The 18,068-nt window shown below is 43.6% G+C and overlaps 1 protein-coding gene across 1 annotated transcript in view; it reads left to right on the forward strand.

Moving 5' to 3' along the window:
• Nucleotides 1-416: 416 nt before the first annotated feature.
• Nucleotides 417-18,068, forward strand: part of ANXA6 (annexin A6) — an 88,908-nt gene continuing 71,256 nt past the window's right edge. Inside the window, exons 1-2 of the mRNA XM_040440363.1 lie at nt 417-574; nt 17,837-17,885. Coding sequence (XP_040296297.1) covers nt 17,874-17,885 — 12 coding nt within the window. The 5' untranslated portion in view covers nt 417-574; nt 17,837-17,873. The remainder of the gene's footprint in view (nt 575-17,836; nt 17,886-18,068) is intronic.

The raw sequence follows: 18,068 nt of genomic DNA on the forward strand, positions 1-18,068 counted from the left end.
TTTTCATTGTAGTAATAAAGGTTACATTTTGGGGAAGTTTTTGTTTTCTGTGATATATGGTATCAATAAATAAATGACCAAGTTAATATATTTGACTCATTTATCTTTATCTACTTTAAGGATTTGTGTGAAAATCTGATGTAGTTTTAGGTCAAATATATGTAGAAATATAGACAATTCTAAAGGGCTCACCAACTTTCAAGCATCACTGTGTGCTCTGGAACATATGGCGTTGGAAATGAGCTTCCTGTAATTAATCCGAGACTGACTTCCATTCAGTTAGGTATGCAAGGAGTACATGAAACAATAGGCACTGCAGATATGTCATGTTACTTTCCCAAGAAGGGTCATTATAAAGGAGTTGGATCCGGCCCTCCCCCTGTAGTCACCCTAGACCTCAGCAGAAGACAGCCAGGGCTGCAGCCTGGTGGTGACATCACAGTGACGGCAGTGGTAGCAGCTGCTTCAGTGTAGGAGGGCAGACTGCTGTCTTTTCTTATCCTCCAGTCTTCTCTCTGCCAGGATCTCTGCCACATCTCTTGCTACCATAAGCCCTGTAGCCCACCTCACACAAGTAAGTCCTAAGCTAAACCTTTCTTCTTGCACTTACACAATGGGTAGAGCGGTTGGCACACAGCCTAGGCTTTAAGGGCATTCACACAACCTTTCCTCTTTCCCCAAGACACTGCTTCAACTGTTTGCTCTGCTTTCCTCTGTGGCTATAATAGGAAAGTATGTGTGATTTGCCATTTTCTCTTTGACCGAGTACCCTGCTTTTAAACTGAGTCAATCGTATTACCTACTGGGGGCGTAGAAAGTTCTTACACTTTTATATCTATTGTATACATAGAAGTATAGCAGTGCAGAAGTTTTTAGATGCAGCAGAGCTGATGATGTGTTTTGTAGCATTAAAGCATTTAGTTATCTTCACCCTAATTATCACAACCTCAAGATAGCTCAGTGACAAATCCAGCTCTGCTACAACTGTGTGGTTAATGTTCAATGAACTACCTAAAAATCGTGGTCGTTTTTGGATAATATCCATTTGCTATTTAATCACTGGTGATATCACGAACAATTGGCAGTGCTTTATGCCAAGAGAGGCACAATTACACATCATCCGCTATGGTACAGTAGACAGGGTGTGTCCCTGCTGCATACAGTACAGTCTCCACTGATACAAGAGCTAAGGGACTGGAAAGGTGCACTGAGCCAAAATTAAAAGTCTTCTAGGAGCCAAGCATCTACTATATATATATATATATATTTATATATATATATATATATATATATATAGTGCACGGCAAAATTGCATTCAATCGAAGGGCAAAAGAAAATTTGCTTTTGTGTCTCTTTGTGTTCCTCGGATTTTAATTTTCATTATTAAAGGGGAAGTCCTATCTTATCACTAGTATATTCTGTCACATTATGATTGGTTAGGGACACCCACCGAACCTGAAAAGTGGGGGCCTCTCCCTAAGTTCTCCCTGCATGCAGGACACAGCAGGTGGCCAGGAGCACAGCTGTGCAGGGAAAGGCAGTGAAGTAAATCAGCACTGTAACCCCTTCATTCCCAGGATCGCTGGGGGTCCCAGAGGTTGGACCCCACCAATGATAAATTGATGGGATATCCTAGTGATAATGGATTACTTGATAAGATGGAAAAACTCTGTTAATCATAGGGTGTGTTCACACAGCCATCTGAAAAATCTGCAGCAGAATCCGCATTAGAAATTTGAGTCAGCTGTGGAATTGCTGCACACAGGCTAGCCCCGTTCAATGAGGCTCATCAGATCTTTGATACGCCCCATGGATTCCACACGTACTGTGTACTGCCAATCTGTAGAGAGAGAAAAAGTCATGCATCGTACATCCACATGCATAATTATAAACATGTTTTCTGTATATGTTTAGATCAAAATGCATAGTCCCACTCACCACATCAAGGTGACCTCTTATGGGTGGGTCCCTACTCTAATTTAGTGCAGTGCCACATACCACCATAACACAGTACCTGCAGATAGTGAGACTCAGCAGCCCAACAACACCCCTGCTATCAGGCTAAGCACCCATGGCACTGGGCCCCACCACCCTACAGGCACAGTACCCCAACAACAGCCACCATACAGCACTACACCATGTCAACAAATCACAAACGCTCACCTCTGGTGGCTTTGGGTTGATGAGACCCAGTGCCAAGGGGGCTTAGCCTGATAGGGGGATTGTTGTGTTGCTGGGTGTCGCTACTTGCAGGTAATGTGTTGTGGTGAGGGTGGTTGTCATGTGGAACTGTGCCAAATTAGAGTAGGGACCCGCTTAAAAAGAGGTCACCTTGACGTGGTGATTGGGCCTTTTGGGACATGTTTAATTATACTCAGAAGCAAGGCATGTGAATATGCAATCTATGTCTTTTTTTTTACTGATCCACACAGATTCTGCGCCAAAAATTGGCCTGGAATTTCTTTTTTTTCACATGGGAAGCGAAATACAAGCAGGCAGAATGCGTGTCGAAATTCGTGTGAAAATACCACTGCCTGATAATGCCCTAAGACAGTAATTCCATTGGACAAGTTCATTGCACCCTTTAATGCCATGTTACACACCATGATGCCAGAATTGTCTGTACATTTTTGGTTTCTCTTACATATACAGATGGAGCAGTGCTGACTTTGACATTTAACACATCTCTTCATTTTACCATTTTAATTTGTGCTGTTACATAAACTGCAAGGAAAACCACTGCATTGTTTGTATCACAATGTTCAAACACTGCAGCCATCGAGGAGTTAAAAAATACATTTGGCTCTGCTACATCTATGTGTCCTAATAAGGCATAGTATGTTTTTTTTTTTTTCATTCTTTCTTTCATGTATGCCAATGATTTACAAATAAAAGTTGATTCAGTAAAATAATCATATGATGTGATTAGAGTACGAGATATATGCAGACCCTAATCATGTGAAGCTTATCTGCAGTCTACAAATACCAGCCATTTACATCCGATTTTATATGGAAATAATGTGATTTATATAAATTTTCCATTAATTTTCAAAATTCGTTTATACATTTTGTATCTTACCATTGAAATTCAATATTTTAGTTCATATTATGTATATTATCAGCCGCTTTAGTATGTGATAATATTGTGGACATGATGTCTTCGGGTCCTTTTACATAGACCGATGATCGGGGAAGAGCGTTTGTATAAAAGGTGTCGGCAATCGCTCGTTTATTGGGCGATTGTGTTGTTTGGGTGGCACAAAAAATCATACAGCTGTGGCTGCCACATCTAAACCCTCTATAGTTGCCTCCACCCTTATTGTATAATCTAAGGGTCATATCAGGATGCAGATAATTCGCCTAACATCTAGATTTGGGCAGGATGGGGTAATGAATGCAAAGTTGAACTATCCATTATTCATACTAGAATTTATTTATTTTATGCACTTATATAGCGCTACTATATTCCGCAGCGCTTTACGGACATTAGCATCCAACCGTCCCCAATGGGGCTCACAATCTAAGGCTCCCTATCAATATGTCTTTGGAGTGTGGGAGGAAACAGGAGTACCCAGTGGAAACCCACACAAATACAGGGAGAACATACAAACTCCATACAGATGTTGTCCTTGGTCGGATTCGAACCTAGGACCCCAGTGCTAACCACTGAGCCACCGTGCTGCCCATGTGCTTTTTATTCCCAATATATCACATTCTCACATGATACGGATGCATTGCAGATATTAATGCTATCACTACCCAGTCACCAGATCTCTCTTTTAATATAATGGGTTGTCAACAATATTAACTTCAGCTCATAAGATGTGAGAAGTCAATATGGTTAGGGTACTTCCATTGCTGGTACTCCTATGGTGTTTGCTGGAGATCACCATAATTCTGTACAGCACTAGATATCAAAGTAAATTGGGAATTGTTCACTATTCCTGGTTTGTGAAAGTGTTCACAATACCTAAGATCCTATGTAAACAATGTGGCCATCAGTTCATCACTATTGATGAGTCCATAGTTTTTGACTTTGGGTACATCTACAATCCAGGACTTCAGACTCTCCAATTATCTGCACATATACAGACTACATAGACGTCTTGTAGGTCATGGACAACTTGGTCTTGTGACATCACAAGGACAAACTGCATATTGTCATGGGTATTGTGAGGTTAAGAAAAGTGGGGTTCTTAAGATATATTAGATGGCCAAACACTGGTGGACAACCCTTCTTAACCGTTGCTTTGTCCATCTCAGTCACCTCCATTGCCAGTAGAAGCACATACTCAATATATCACCCTGGACAAACAATACAAGAATAAGACTTACTTATTAGATGAGTGACTTTCAATATGGCATGTCATAGGACATCTTGGAAATACCACCAGTAGGAGCTTCATGGATTGGGTTGCCATGATCGATCAGCTACACGCGAACCTGATACTACCATAAGGCCTCTCTCATAAGAGCAGGTTTTCTGTCTGGATGCGATGTATATAGCAAACACATAGCATCCGGACTGAATCCTGACCCATTCGGTTCAATGGGTACTGTGCATGAGTGTTGTTTTTCCCGCATCATCTCTGCTGCATGTTCTATATTGTACTCTTTTCATGCTGCTCTGGCTCCATAGAAGTGATATATTGGTTTGGTGGATGGAGGCCGCATTCTGCAATGTTTGGTGGAGAAAGAATTATGATCTTATGAAGGTGTCATGGATTGATCAGCAGAATGTTACAGTGTACTGCAGCCTCTACAATTTCTAGTGAAGTAAAGTGAATATGCCTGGTATTGCAGATCTGTCCCATTTGATGGGTTGCACCCCCACCAGTTACACTCTGGTAGGGGTCTAAACATAGAACATCAATGTGTTTTCCCTGAAAACCTCTTTAATCAAGTTTTTTTTTACATTATATACTCAAGATTGTTGAGATTCCTACACATAGCCCCATTAAAGACCACTCAGCAAATGTCAAGACAGCGTGAAATATCTCATCTACTGTCTACTTAATCTTTAGGAAGAATCTACAGTATAATGGGAGAACCTGGATGACAAAGGAGATGTGAAACATTTAGATATTGAGCAGCACCTAAGGATCCAGAGATGTATCTCTAAGTAGGAATTGTTATCCTCTATACAAAGGCTTGTGTTCACTTGTGATATGTTAATGATTTATTCAAGGAGTTTTCTCATTAGATAGAAAGGATTGATTTTGCTGTGAGAATCTGCAGCCAGCCAAGCATTTCAAATGAATGACCATCCGTAGAACTATGCTGACCACAGCAACCAGAACGGAAGCCACTATCATAGAACTTCACTCCATGCTGGCTCATACAGAAGGACTTCATAGGGCATATGGACAGGGGATATCTTCATGCGAAAACCCCTTTAGGCTACATTCACACGACCGTGGTGTATCTGACCCATGTCTGCTAAACATGGGCACCAGCCATGTAAACTCCATGCTGCAGAGTGGACCCATTGACTTGACTGGGACCAAGATCTGCAAGATACGGCAAAAGTTAGGACGTGTCCTATCTTTTGTGGTGCAGAGAACCGGATGCCCATCTGTCTATTTCCGTGGGATTTCAATCCGTGCCTCCTTACAGCAGAAGATAGAACCTGCCCTATCTTTTGCCGTATCTTGTGGATCGTGAACACATTCAAGTCATCCGAAGTCGATTCGCATTAAACTTCATTCTAATACTGTATGGAGCAGGAGCTCATCGGAGCCAATACATTCTGCTCCGTACAGTGGTTATCATGAAACAGACAAGGAGTTGCCTATTTCTTTCTTGGCCTTTGTTCTAGCTGCACTGATTCTGGAGTCATATGGTATTAATACTACAAAGACTGTCTCCACGCTCATTGCAACTGTTCACATTACTTTTTTTTGGTGCAGGCTACATTATGAAAGCTGAACTCTGAGTGGTTGCTGAGGCTACATTAGACCCTATATTTAAAATAAGTCTGGCAAATCTCCCACCTTTAAAACCACAAGCGCTCCTGGCCTTTCTCAAGTCAAGGGGAGTGAAACACATGTTTCTCCAGCCCAAGTAGTTTTCATGACTGGGACTATTCTCTATTTAGAAGAGAAGAACATGGCTTATTTTCTAACATCTTGACTTTTCATAAGCTGTATACAAGTTTCCATTTGTGCTCAAGTATTTGGTACTCATGTTTCCATTTTGCACTCTGGAATTCCTGATGATACCAACATTACACAGTTTAACCCATTAACAACTATCTATGAATGTCATTTTTGTTATTTTTAGGTTTGAAAACACCTAAACAGGGTGTGTGATGTAGGGCGGTGATGGGCGGAATAGGGGTGATGATCATGTTTCATTGAAAGGACAATGAAACAACTAAAAGTGGTGATCACCACCTAGGACACCCAGGGCAGTGAGGGCACAGGGCAAAGTATCACTAATAAGACAAAATGTTATCAAAGTATTCTTTGAATACTTAAAGGGATTTTCCAGTTTCAAGAGGAAATCAGACAACTCAGAGGAAAGATCGGTATTAAAGAATAGATTATTATTTACCTGATAGATCTCGCACTGCAGCTACCGGATGGCCTCTGTTTTGCCGGCTGCAGCCGTGATGTCACCTCAACAGCAAGTGACCTTAGCAGTGTGTATGGCACAAGACTGCTGAAGACACTCTTCTATTCACCCCTGTTCACCTATCACCAGAGGAAAAGCTTATAGGGCCCAATGTAAAACCTTAAACTGTGCTCCCAGCTCTCACTTTTAATTTTTAGTAGGGGTCTTTTAATATGAGGTAGAGGGAAATTTTGGACTCCGTTAGGGTCAAAGTGTGCACATTTAAATGTAACCTCTCCATCCCCTGTAGCCCTCATAACACAACTAGGAATGGAGCTTCATTTGGTCAAAAGTATCTTCAGTAACAAATTAATTTAGGAAACTGTTTTTGGATATAGGAAACAGTTATGGATTTCACTGTCCGTCTGACCTATTGCTCTACCTAAATTGACTTTCACACCCAAATCTCACTCTATTATCCCCCCCTCCCTCCTATCATCTACACTAAATTATTATCTTCCACTGAAGTGGATCTTTTAATAGCAGGGATGGGCCCCCTCAGCTGCTGAGCCCCATAGCAGCTGCTATACTACGCTTCTTGTCCTTTTGACATGACCAGGAAAACAAAAAAAGGGGGTCAGTCAGCACACCAAACCGCAGGAACACATTGCGAAGGCAAGGAAAAACATGAAAAGACGAACAACATGCAATGCGACAATTCACTGCAATATAGAGTACAAAATTGCATAAAAATTACAAGTGCTTACACTAATAAGTGAGAGATACTTGGCAAATCGTTTTGTACAAAATAATCTGAGCCTGTCTGCCGAACGTCAAGGCAATCTCTATTAGACGGGTTCCTACGCTAAATTCTACCTGTTAGGCGCCATGACGGCTACCATACACTTCAGGGAGTGTAGGTTACACAGCAGGCCCACTCCACAGCATCACCGCCGCCAATGCATACCAAGGGTTGCAGTGAGAGTCCACAAACTATCTCACTCCTGGTGCAATGGCTTCAGTGAATGAAGTGGAGCAGGCCTGACTATGTACTGACACTAATTAAAATCAGCCTGTGAGGCAGACAGACCACCAGAAGTTGGAGTTAAAATGGTCTTCTACAGGGATGGTCTTTTTAAGGTATAAGTAGGGGCGTAGCTATAGGGGAAGCCGCTGCTTTGGGGCCCACCCAGGAGGAGGACTAAAAGATTTTATTGTCTGGACCCTTCACCGTTATTATACAATGACATTATATACAGAGACACTGTAGGAAACGGACAGACTGGCTGCCAGGCCTCGTCTGAGACAGTTATCTTGACTAGCCTCAGAAGTGGGGGTTGCACAGAAGTCGGGAGCTGCGAAGAAGTTGCTGGGGGAGCTCGTTCGAAAATTTGCTGTGGGGCCCAGTCATTTCTAGTTAGACCACTGGGTATGAGGTGTGATAAATATCAGTGAATTCTAAATCCATTATAAAGGAATCTGGTCTAGATCAAGGGTGGTCTTCTCAAAAGTGGACTTTTGAAGAAGTTCACTATGAGAGACAGAGAGACAGAGATAGATAGAAGACATAAATTAGCTACATTAGATATAGGCTTCCTGTTTTTAGCTGTGATCACCCGTTAATACAGGTCTCCTGATGTCTGTAACATGGCGTACAGCTCACTATAAATAGAACCGTCACTGCTTCCTTCATGGCTAATCTCCAGATCTGCTCTGTGTGAATTTGGAAATCTGGACACCTGACAGAGACTGCAGCATTCAATTTACTAGATGGGCTCATGCCTGGGTGCAGACATGAAAACATGGCTCAGGATTGTCTCTGTCCAGGAAAAAGTCGCTGGGGGAGGCGTAAAGGGAAACTGGCTTAGTTGGCAGTTACCCATAGCAACCAGTCAGATTCCACCTTTCATTTTTCAGAGCTCCTTAGGAAAATGAAAAGTGGAATCTGATTGGTTGCTAGGGGCAACTAAGCCAGTTTTCCTTTCCACCAGTTTTGATAAATCTATCCCATTGGGCCTCATTTATCAAAACTGTTGAACAGGAAAACTGTCTTAGTTTCCTATAACAACCAATCAGAGCTCACCTTTTATTTCTTAAAGTGTTCTGAAAAAAATGAAAGGTGAGCTCTGATTGGTTGCTATAGGCAGCTAAGACAGTTTCCTTGTTAGACAGTTTTGATAAATGAGCCCCATTGTAACCTACTGTAGAATGTTTGGGAGAGTGACGTCACATTATCCCCCATAGATCAACACACGTGTGTGTAGCTACCAGCTGTCTCCTAGCTAATTTCCTGAACCTAATGAATGCCTGAGAGTGGAGTAATCTCTCAGACTTAAGCCTCATTCACACGCCAGTGTTCCACGGACGTGTGCTGTACGTGTTCTCCACGGACAGCACACGTCCCCATTCATTTTAGGCTACATGCACACGAAAGTTGTTTGTTTCCGTGTCCGTTCCGTTTTTTTTTTTGCGAATAGGATGTGGACCCATTCATTTCAATGTGTGTATTCAGACATCAGTGTTTTAGCACGGTCCGTGGGTCCGTGTTTTCAGCACGGATGCATGCTCTATTTTGTCCGTGCGTTGTATGCTTTGAAAATTATTTTTCAGCTGTTTAGTGTCAGTGAAACATGGATGCAACACGGACAGCAAAAAACGGGCACACGGACCCAACACGGATCCTTCACGGACAGCTTCACGGATGCATCACTGACCACCTGCTCACGGATTTGAGCACGGACGTGTGAATGAGGCTTTAGGTTACTTTCACACTAGCGGCAGGACGGATCCGACAGGCTGTTCGCTCTGTCGGATCCGTCCTGCCGCTATTTCTCCGTGCCGCAGTGTGCGGCGAAAGGCCGCCGGACTAAAAGTACTGCATGTCCGAATTTTTAGTCCGGCGGCCTCTCGCCATGCCCTGCCGTGCTGCACCGGAGCTTCGCCCCCGTCCCCATTATAGTCAACAGCCTGTCGGATCCGTCCTGCCGCTAGTGTGAAAGTAACCTTAGGCCTCATGCACACAACCGTTGTGTGTTTTGCAATCCGCAAATCGTGGATCCGCAAAACACAGATGGCGTCCGTGTGCGTTCCGCAATTTGCGAAACGACACTGACAGCCATTGATATAACTGCCTATTCTTCTCCGCAAAACGCTGACAAGAATAGGACAGGTTATATTTTTTTTTGTGGACCACAGAATGGAGCAACGGATGCGGATAGCACATGGCATCCGTTTTTTTTTGCGGATCCATTGTAACAATGCGTTCTGTCCACATTTTTTTGCGGACCCATTGAAATGGGAACACTACGGAAGCACTACAGAATGTTTTCTGGGGTTCCATTCCATGCTTCCGCCCCGCAAAAAGATAGAACTTGCTCTATCTTTTTGCGGAACGGAAGGATCGCGGACCCATTCAAGTGAATGGGTCTGCGACCCCCATGTGCCTGCCCCACGGATGGTGCCTGTGGATTGCGGACCGCAATTTGCAGTCCTCAGCACGGGCACGGGCTTCACACGTTCGTGTGAACGAGCCCTAAGACTCCGAATTTATACTGGATTAGTGCTCAAATATAGAACTTCTTGTCAAACTTTCACACTATGACATGAACACTGACTGCTGACAAGCCACTTTACCTTGGCTGTATATTTAGAGCCGCAACTTTTCCATCAGGTGAAGGAACAGGGTAGCTGAGTACTCAGCCATGATATGGCATATAGATGTCCATCTGTACCCACCGTGCCCTCTAACTGTCTTCCCTAGAACTGGAAGAATGAAAAATTCCAAACTTTGCAGAAGGTTAAGCTTTTAGGGTACGACCACATGGCGCGGTTGTGTCACGCAGCTGTGCTGCGTTAGAGTACCACATGTCTAAAAGGGCCGCAGCAGGCTGTGATTAAACTAATGGAGACCGCACTGTTCAGTGGATCTGTATTGTTAGGCCCCTTTTACACTGGCGAGTATTCCACGCGGGTGCAATGCGTGAGGTGAACGCATTGCACCCGCACTGAATCCTGACCCATTCATTTCAATGGGGCTGTGTACATGAGCAATGTTTTACCCCCATCACTTGTGCTTTGCGTGAAAATCGCAGCATGTTCTATATTCTGCGTTTTTTATGCAACGCAGGCCCCGTAGAAATAAATTGGGGTGCGTGAAAATCACATCCGCAAGCAAGTATGGATGCGGTGCGATTTTCAAGCATGGTTGCTAAGGAGACGAGGTATGACCCGGGACCCCATTTACTTTATTATTTTCCATTATAACATGGTTATAATGGAAAATAATAGCATTCTAATACAGAATGCTAAGTATAATGTCAATTGACGGTTAAAAAATAATAAAAACATAACTCACCTCATCCACTTGATCGCGCAGCCAGGATCCTCTTCTTTGTTCTTCTTGAAGGACCTGCAAAAGGACCTTCGCTGACGTCATCGCGCTCACCACGTGGTGAGTGTGGTGACGTCAGCGCAGGTCCTGCTGAATAGAGATAGAAGGTCTCATTTGCTAAAAGTTGTTCCTTTAGAGCAGGGATGCCCAACCTGCGGCCCTCCAGCTGTTGCAAAACTACAACTCCCAGCATGCCCAGACAGCCTACAGCAGGGCATGATGGGAGTTGTAGTTTTACAACAGGTGGAGGGCCGCAGGTTGAGCATCCCTGCTTTAGAGGGTAGAGTCCTGACCAAGTTTTGACCCCCAGTAGAAGAGGAGATGATTCCAACTAAGACTGGGCCCCCTCTTGCCCTGGGCCCCATAGCAGTCGCATGGTCTGCCGCTATGTTAGTTACGCCCCTGTTAATACCCCTTCTCACCATTTGGCTACCTATACACATATGACAGAACTCATTTTATAGTGAACAATAGAAGTCCTAAATATTTTATTTGCCTTTGGTAGTTAGCTTTGTGAGCTTGTCTTTCCCACTCAGCTGTCTCTGGATATCATAGAATGTCCCACAGAGCATATGCTTCTCTCCTCGGAGGTGAGGGGTGAGGGGCTGTCAGGGAGGGGAGGAGGAGGGTGAAACTCGGAGAATAAATGTGGACTCAAGGACTATAAACACACTGGACTGTTATCTACTGTTTTGGCTATGCAATATTTATTAACGGTGTAGTCTGCTGCTGTGTTCTAGTGTTTAGAGGACATGTGTCGATAGATGTGGCATGGAGATACCAGTGTGGTATGTACAGCTTATGGCACAATGAGGTATTCATTCAAAGAACCTCCACAGCGTGTATATAATGTGTTTCACACAGCCATGAGCATGATTTTAACAAACACCTTTATACAGACCTCTGCAGCTGTTTGGCAGTGTAAACAATGGGGGCAACAGCAGTGGTCAGTTCACAATGAACATTAATATACATTTGAATCCATTATTCTGCACTATTTAACTCTGTTAAAAGTAGCCTATCACAATTTAGGCCCCCAAACCACCAACTCCCTGTGATCGTTCTATATTCAATTTTCAGAGGAATGGCTCCACCCCCATGACTCCTTACAGGACATTTGAAGATATATCCTTAGGAGTCACTTGCACCAAGTTTCTTTATGAACCCACCCACCAGAAGGGTCTTACAGGCAGTTCACCTCTCTTGTTGATGCCATCTTAGTGTCCTTCTCCTATGCCCTCTCTCACAGTTCCTCAGGGTGGACAAAATTAAGCATGCTCTAAGTGACAAAAACTCGATGGACCCCTTTACAGTCAAAAGGGTCAGTTGAGTGCCACGTGTTTCCATCATTTGATGGATGCTCCTATATCATAGCAGAACAATGGAAAAAAAGTGGTGATGTGAACCTAGCTCTATAAAGGGAGGGGTCATACTTTAACCAGGTACTGTCCCGTTCTCACAGTCCCTTCCTCCCTCCTGCTCATATCTCCCTCCTCCATCAGAACTTGGCGCCCCACCAGGGCATGATGCTGCTATACAGCATCAGCTCTGCACTGTAGCTGCGCTAGCGTGGACACTGGAAAAAACATTTCTGCCTTCTGATGAAGCTAGTGCCACAGAAGGAAGATGGCAAGGGGAGAGGAGCTGCATACATACAGACACCAGGGCAGAAGTAGGGGCTGAGAAGGGTATGGGGGAAGGCGTACCATGACTCTGTGTCCATGGATAACCAGTACTACAGATAGAAAATGATTCATGTCACGTTTATAGCCTCCGTTAACGTATTCACTGATATATTCTCGGATATATACATCAAATGGATTCCTCTGACAGATGGCATACAGTGCACCTGTCACCCATAGGTTCCCCTTTGTCATTTTACTGGTAAGACTCATTGATCAATAGTCTGTGACAGGCCAATGTTATTTTATGCTACTTCTAAGGCTACTTTCACACTTGCGTTTTTCTTTTCCGGCATAGAGTTCCGTCACAGGGGCTCTATACCGGAAAATAACTGATCAGGCATATCCCCATGCACTCTGAATGGAGAGTAATCCGTTCAGTTTGCATCAGGATGTCTTCAGTTCAGTCGTTTTGACTGATCAGGCAAAAGAGAAAACCGTAGCATGCTACGGTTTTATCTCCGGCGAAAAAAACTGAAGACTTGCCTGAATGCCGGATCCGGCATTTTTTTCCATAGGAATGTATTAGTGCCGGATCCGGCATTCAAAATACCGGAATGCCGGATCCGTCCTTCCGGTCTGCGCATGCGCAGACCTTTAAAAATAAAAAAAAAAAAAAAAACGGATCCGTTTTGCCTGATGACACCGGAAAAACGGATCCGGTATTGCAATGCATTTTTCTGACTGATCAGGCATTTTTCTGACTGATCAGGATCCTGATCAGTCTGAAAAATGCCTGATCAGTCAGAAAAAATGACATCCGTTTGCATACAGTTTGCCTGATCAGGCAGTCAGTTCAGGCAACGGAACTGCCTGCCGGAATCAAACAACGCAAGTGTGAAAGTACCCTAAGTCAATTTTAGAAATCCAGCTGTTTTGTGGGCGTTCTTGTGGAGTACTTTGGTTTTTGGCCGTGTTTATTATAGGGAATGTCCCAAAATATTGTTTCAGCTGCTCTCCTCTCCTGACCTGCCGTAGCTGTGGGGGGTGAAAATAAGTCAGAACGTTATAGTTTGGCCTGTGCTAAATTCAACAAGTGCTGTGCCCCACTTTCATAAATTTGTCTCACAGACTGTTACATTTACACAAGTAGACAAACCTGAAGACAAACTTCATATTGTCCCCCGTTTATAAATCAGGGCCACAGTGTTTATATTCAAAGCTTTCCGTGATGTTGACAAAAGAACTAGTATATGAGGGAATTTATCAAGCTATTTGTGCCAGTTTTGTGGCCTAAAGCGTGTATTTGTGCTAAAATTTGAAACTTCTTATAGGGGTCATCTCAGCCTTTGATGGTATATCGCTAGGATATACCACCATCAAAGTCAGATAGGAGTGGATCCCACCTTTGGGACCTACACTTATCTTCAGAACTAGCATCTCTGAAGTGAAGGAGAGCACTCCGCGCATGGGGTGGTGGTCTCCATTCACTTCTATGGGAGTTCCAAAAATAACTGAGCCAGCGCTCTTCTATTTTCGGAACTCCCATAATGGTGGATGAAAAGTGCTGCACTTGCACCATGCCTTCTCCTTGAGTTCTGGGGGCTTGTTCTGGAGATAGGTGGGGATCCCAGAGGTGGGACCTGCACCTATCTTACTTGGTTGGTATATCCTAGCGATACGCCATCAAAGTCTGAGATAAGACAATCCCTTAACATCTCTCACTACTTTTCAAAAGAGATGTGAAAAGTGGGAACGGTTTTGCAGAAAATGGGCAGGGATTTTCTGGAGGTGTGGGAACCCATTATAACCAGAAATTGGCACAAATTACAGCTCTTAGCAGTCGTAGATCTCATTTTCTGGAGTTCAGTAGGAGGCATTGCGTTGCACTCCAGGTTAAGAATGGCATATAGAACACCTTTCTTAAAGGGGGTTTCTACAAGTGCAGTTCATAGGAAACCTTTTTGATAAATTCCCACGTATGATCTTCGGCTATGTTCACATCTGTATTTTGAATTATTTTTCTCAGTTCTGTCATAGGAGCAAATAATTCCTTATAATGAAGTCTGTTTTTTTTCTGTCAGGGTTTTTCATTATTTTACCCAAAAAAAAAATATAGTGCTGCATGCTGCAAATAGGACTGACTCTGTGATGGAGTCTCCGAACACGATCCTTATAAAAAGGAACCAAGAATATGTATCTGTAGGTTTGTAATGACTGAAGCAGGAGAATGAATGGTTGGTTGTAGGAGTAACACTGAAGTCTTCTCTACGCAGCCTAAAATAAAGGCTTCATTCCAAGACACATGAGTCATGCATAAACCTCCTGGATGTGATTTACACCAGGGTCTCCAGTAGGACTTCTGGGTCTGAGCCAGGGTGGCTGCACCGTGAATAATATTCCATAAAAGGGTTCACAGGAGTATCAGAGAGCATGAGGGAAAGGCAGCGGACCGTTATATACAAGCATTATGTGATGCATTAGGCAAGAGAGGTTTTTATAGGTTTTTTGTTGTTGTAAATTTCTTACTTTTGGTGGTTTTAAAACCAGAATTACCGGTAGTTTTCTTAAAAATTTTAAGTGGCAATCTGGGTTTAGAAAAAAAAAGATCTGCTATTTTGACCGAAACAGCACCTCTCTTGTCCATAGGGATAAGCTGCAGTACCAGACACAGCCCATGGACAAGAGGGGTGCTGTTTTTGAAGAGATAGCAGACCCGTTTTTTCTGATCTAGTACAACCCATATAAAGGAAATCCATACTCAGACTGATGCTGTTTTTTTGGGGGCAGCAAAATTTTGTGCTTTTTGGATCTTTTGGTGATCCAAATGGACACCGTCAGCAACTGCAATGTTGTTTCATCCCAAACAGAGACCCAATCATTGACTAATTTCTCTATGGGGAGATTTATCAAAACTGATGTAAAACTGGCTTAGGCTACTTTCACACTAGTGGCACCGACCTCCGGCAGGCTGTTCCGTCGGTTGAACAGCCTGTCGGATCCGTCCTGCCGCTAGTGAACGTGTGCCCCCGGACTGCCGCTCCATCCCCACTGACTATAATGGGGGCGGGGGCGGAGTTCCGGCAGAGGCACGGTAGCGCACGGTGAGAGGCTGCCGGAATAAAACTACGACATGTCCGACATTTATTCCGGAAGCCTCTTGCCGTGCGCTGCCGTAACTCCGCCCCTCCCCCATTATAGTCAATGGGGACGGAGCGGCAGTCCGGGGGCACACGTTCACTAGCGGCAGGATGGATCCGACAGGCTGTTAACCCGACGGAACAGCCTGCTGGAGGTCCGTGCCGCTAGTGTGAAAGTAGCCTTAGTTGCCCATAGCAACCAATCAGATTCCATCTTTCATTTTTCAGCGGTCCTTTGGAAAATGAAAGGTGCAATCTGATTGGTTGCTATGGGCAGCTACGCTAGTTTTCCTTTACACCAGTTTTGATAAATCTTGATAATTCTCTTCACGGCAAAAGTTGAAACCCTATCCTGATCCAGCATAAGTGATACAGATCAAAGCTTCACGTGTGTAACTGAGGTCAATCGCTTTACAGCCAATAGTCAGTACAAAGTGTTAGCACAAATGTTCGTTCCCGATCAACTACCTTTGAAAAAGGTCCTTAAAGGGGTTGTTTCACTTCAGCAAAGGGCATTTATCATGTAGACAAAGTTAAAGGGATTCTGTCACCAGATTTATAGCAGTAAAACAGGCTGGCCTGAGACCTGTGCGCTGGACAGCAGAAACTATCTGTTGGTCCTATCCTCATTTTCAAACATTTTTACTGCCTGGCCCTGTCAATCAAAGTGCAGAGGGCGTGGCAGAGCCTTTAGGTGTAATGGCAACGCCCACATTGCTCCTCGAGGCTCATTTGCATAAATTAAAATTTCATTTTTCTCCAAAATACGGGAACATATTGAGATGGGACCAACACATAAAGCTTCTGCTAACCAGCGCACATGTCTCAGGTCAGCCTGTTTGACTGCTATAAATCAGAGGTCCTTTAATACAAGGCACTTACTAATGTATTGTGATTGTCCATTTTGCTGACTTCATTATTTTTCCAACACATTATACACCATTCAGTTCCAGGGGTTATGACCACCGCTGCAGCACAGATACGAGGTGGCTGGGACAGGATGCGTTCCTATGGTCCCACGGTCCCAGCCACCAGATAGGCCAGAGCTTTGCTACAGTGTGCAAGAATGGCCACCACTGCTGGATTGCAAGGTTGTCATAACCCCTGGATATTAGCAGTGTATAATGTGATGGAAAAATGAATCCAGCCAGCAAAGGAGGCAATATGGACAATCACAATACATTAGTAAAAGCCTTGTGTTAACTTTCTCTACATGATAAATGCCACTTGCTGATGTGAGACAAGCCCTTTAAAGGAAACATGTCATTAGAAAATGATGTTATTTTTAACTTTCCATGACAATATCTATATTTGAACAAAACCCATGAAATCCTTAAATTTTCACACTGACCACCAGGCCTAATAATAGTTGCCACCTCTTGCTCTGTACAGATTGCTTTACTGCAGTTACCTGCTTATCTGTCATTCAAATCCTGTCTGTAATGATATCCTATCTGTACACGTCCGTGTGCAGGAGGCCTAAAGCTTATGGTCTCAGGGCATGCCTCACAGAAGCCAATGAGATCCCCTCCTGACAGTTGTGTCTATGGGCCATGTGGCTGCTGTAAAAAGCTATTTTATTAATGCTTTCCAAATCCTGTTAAGAACAGCTCAGGCAAGGTGGCTGCCCCCATAATAATGTTCAGGAGACAGAATTAAAAAATCTGTAATCAGAAAATAAAAGCAGAGTAGAAGAAAGGATGGGCGTTGCTTTCTGGTTCTAACTGATACATTTCCTTTAATATTGTCATTTATAGCAGCAAACAGAGGTTTTGCTAAAAGGATGGACCTTTGGACCCCTGATGACCAGCTCAATGAAGGGGGCTTGATGCCCTGGGTGTGCCCTGCATCTTTTGTCCAGTACCATAGATCATTCTGCTCCACAGCCTCAGTTGAATTTATGGCCTCCCCCTCTTTCAGTTCTCCAGCGTGCCTGGATGTTAGCCAGTTTTCAAGTAATCACTGAATGCACTAGGACATCCAGGCGGAAGCAGACTCCTCAAGGATTTACTTTTTTATTTTCCTATCCACATTAAATATTCTGATCTTGCATCTTTTCCATTAACCTTGTACTTGTTATTGTCCTCTTCTTCTTTGCCTTCTTCAATAAATCTCTCCTCTCTTGACAGGTCCTCATTTTCCTCCAGAGATTTGACCGGGGTCATCATGTCGTCAAAGGTAATGTCTAAGGGAGCTGCTTGGGGCAGGAAGGGTGTTTACCATGTGATTGTTTACAGCCCCTTATGCTTGATATTGTCCGAATGATTGAAGGAGATCTTTGTGACTTCCGTCATATTGGCTTTTCCCAATATAACCACAATATATACGTCACCACAGCCTATGGGTGAGTTTGTGTTAGGC

Source organism: Bufo bufo, chromosome 1 (assembly GCF_905171765.1).
Source record: "Bufo bufo chromosome 1, aBufBuf1.1, whole genome shotgun sequence".
Taxonomy (NCBI): Eukaryota; Metazoa; Chordata; class Amphibia; order Anura; family Bufonidae; genus Bufo; species Bufo bufo.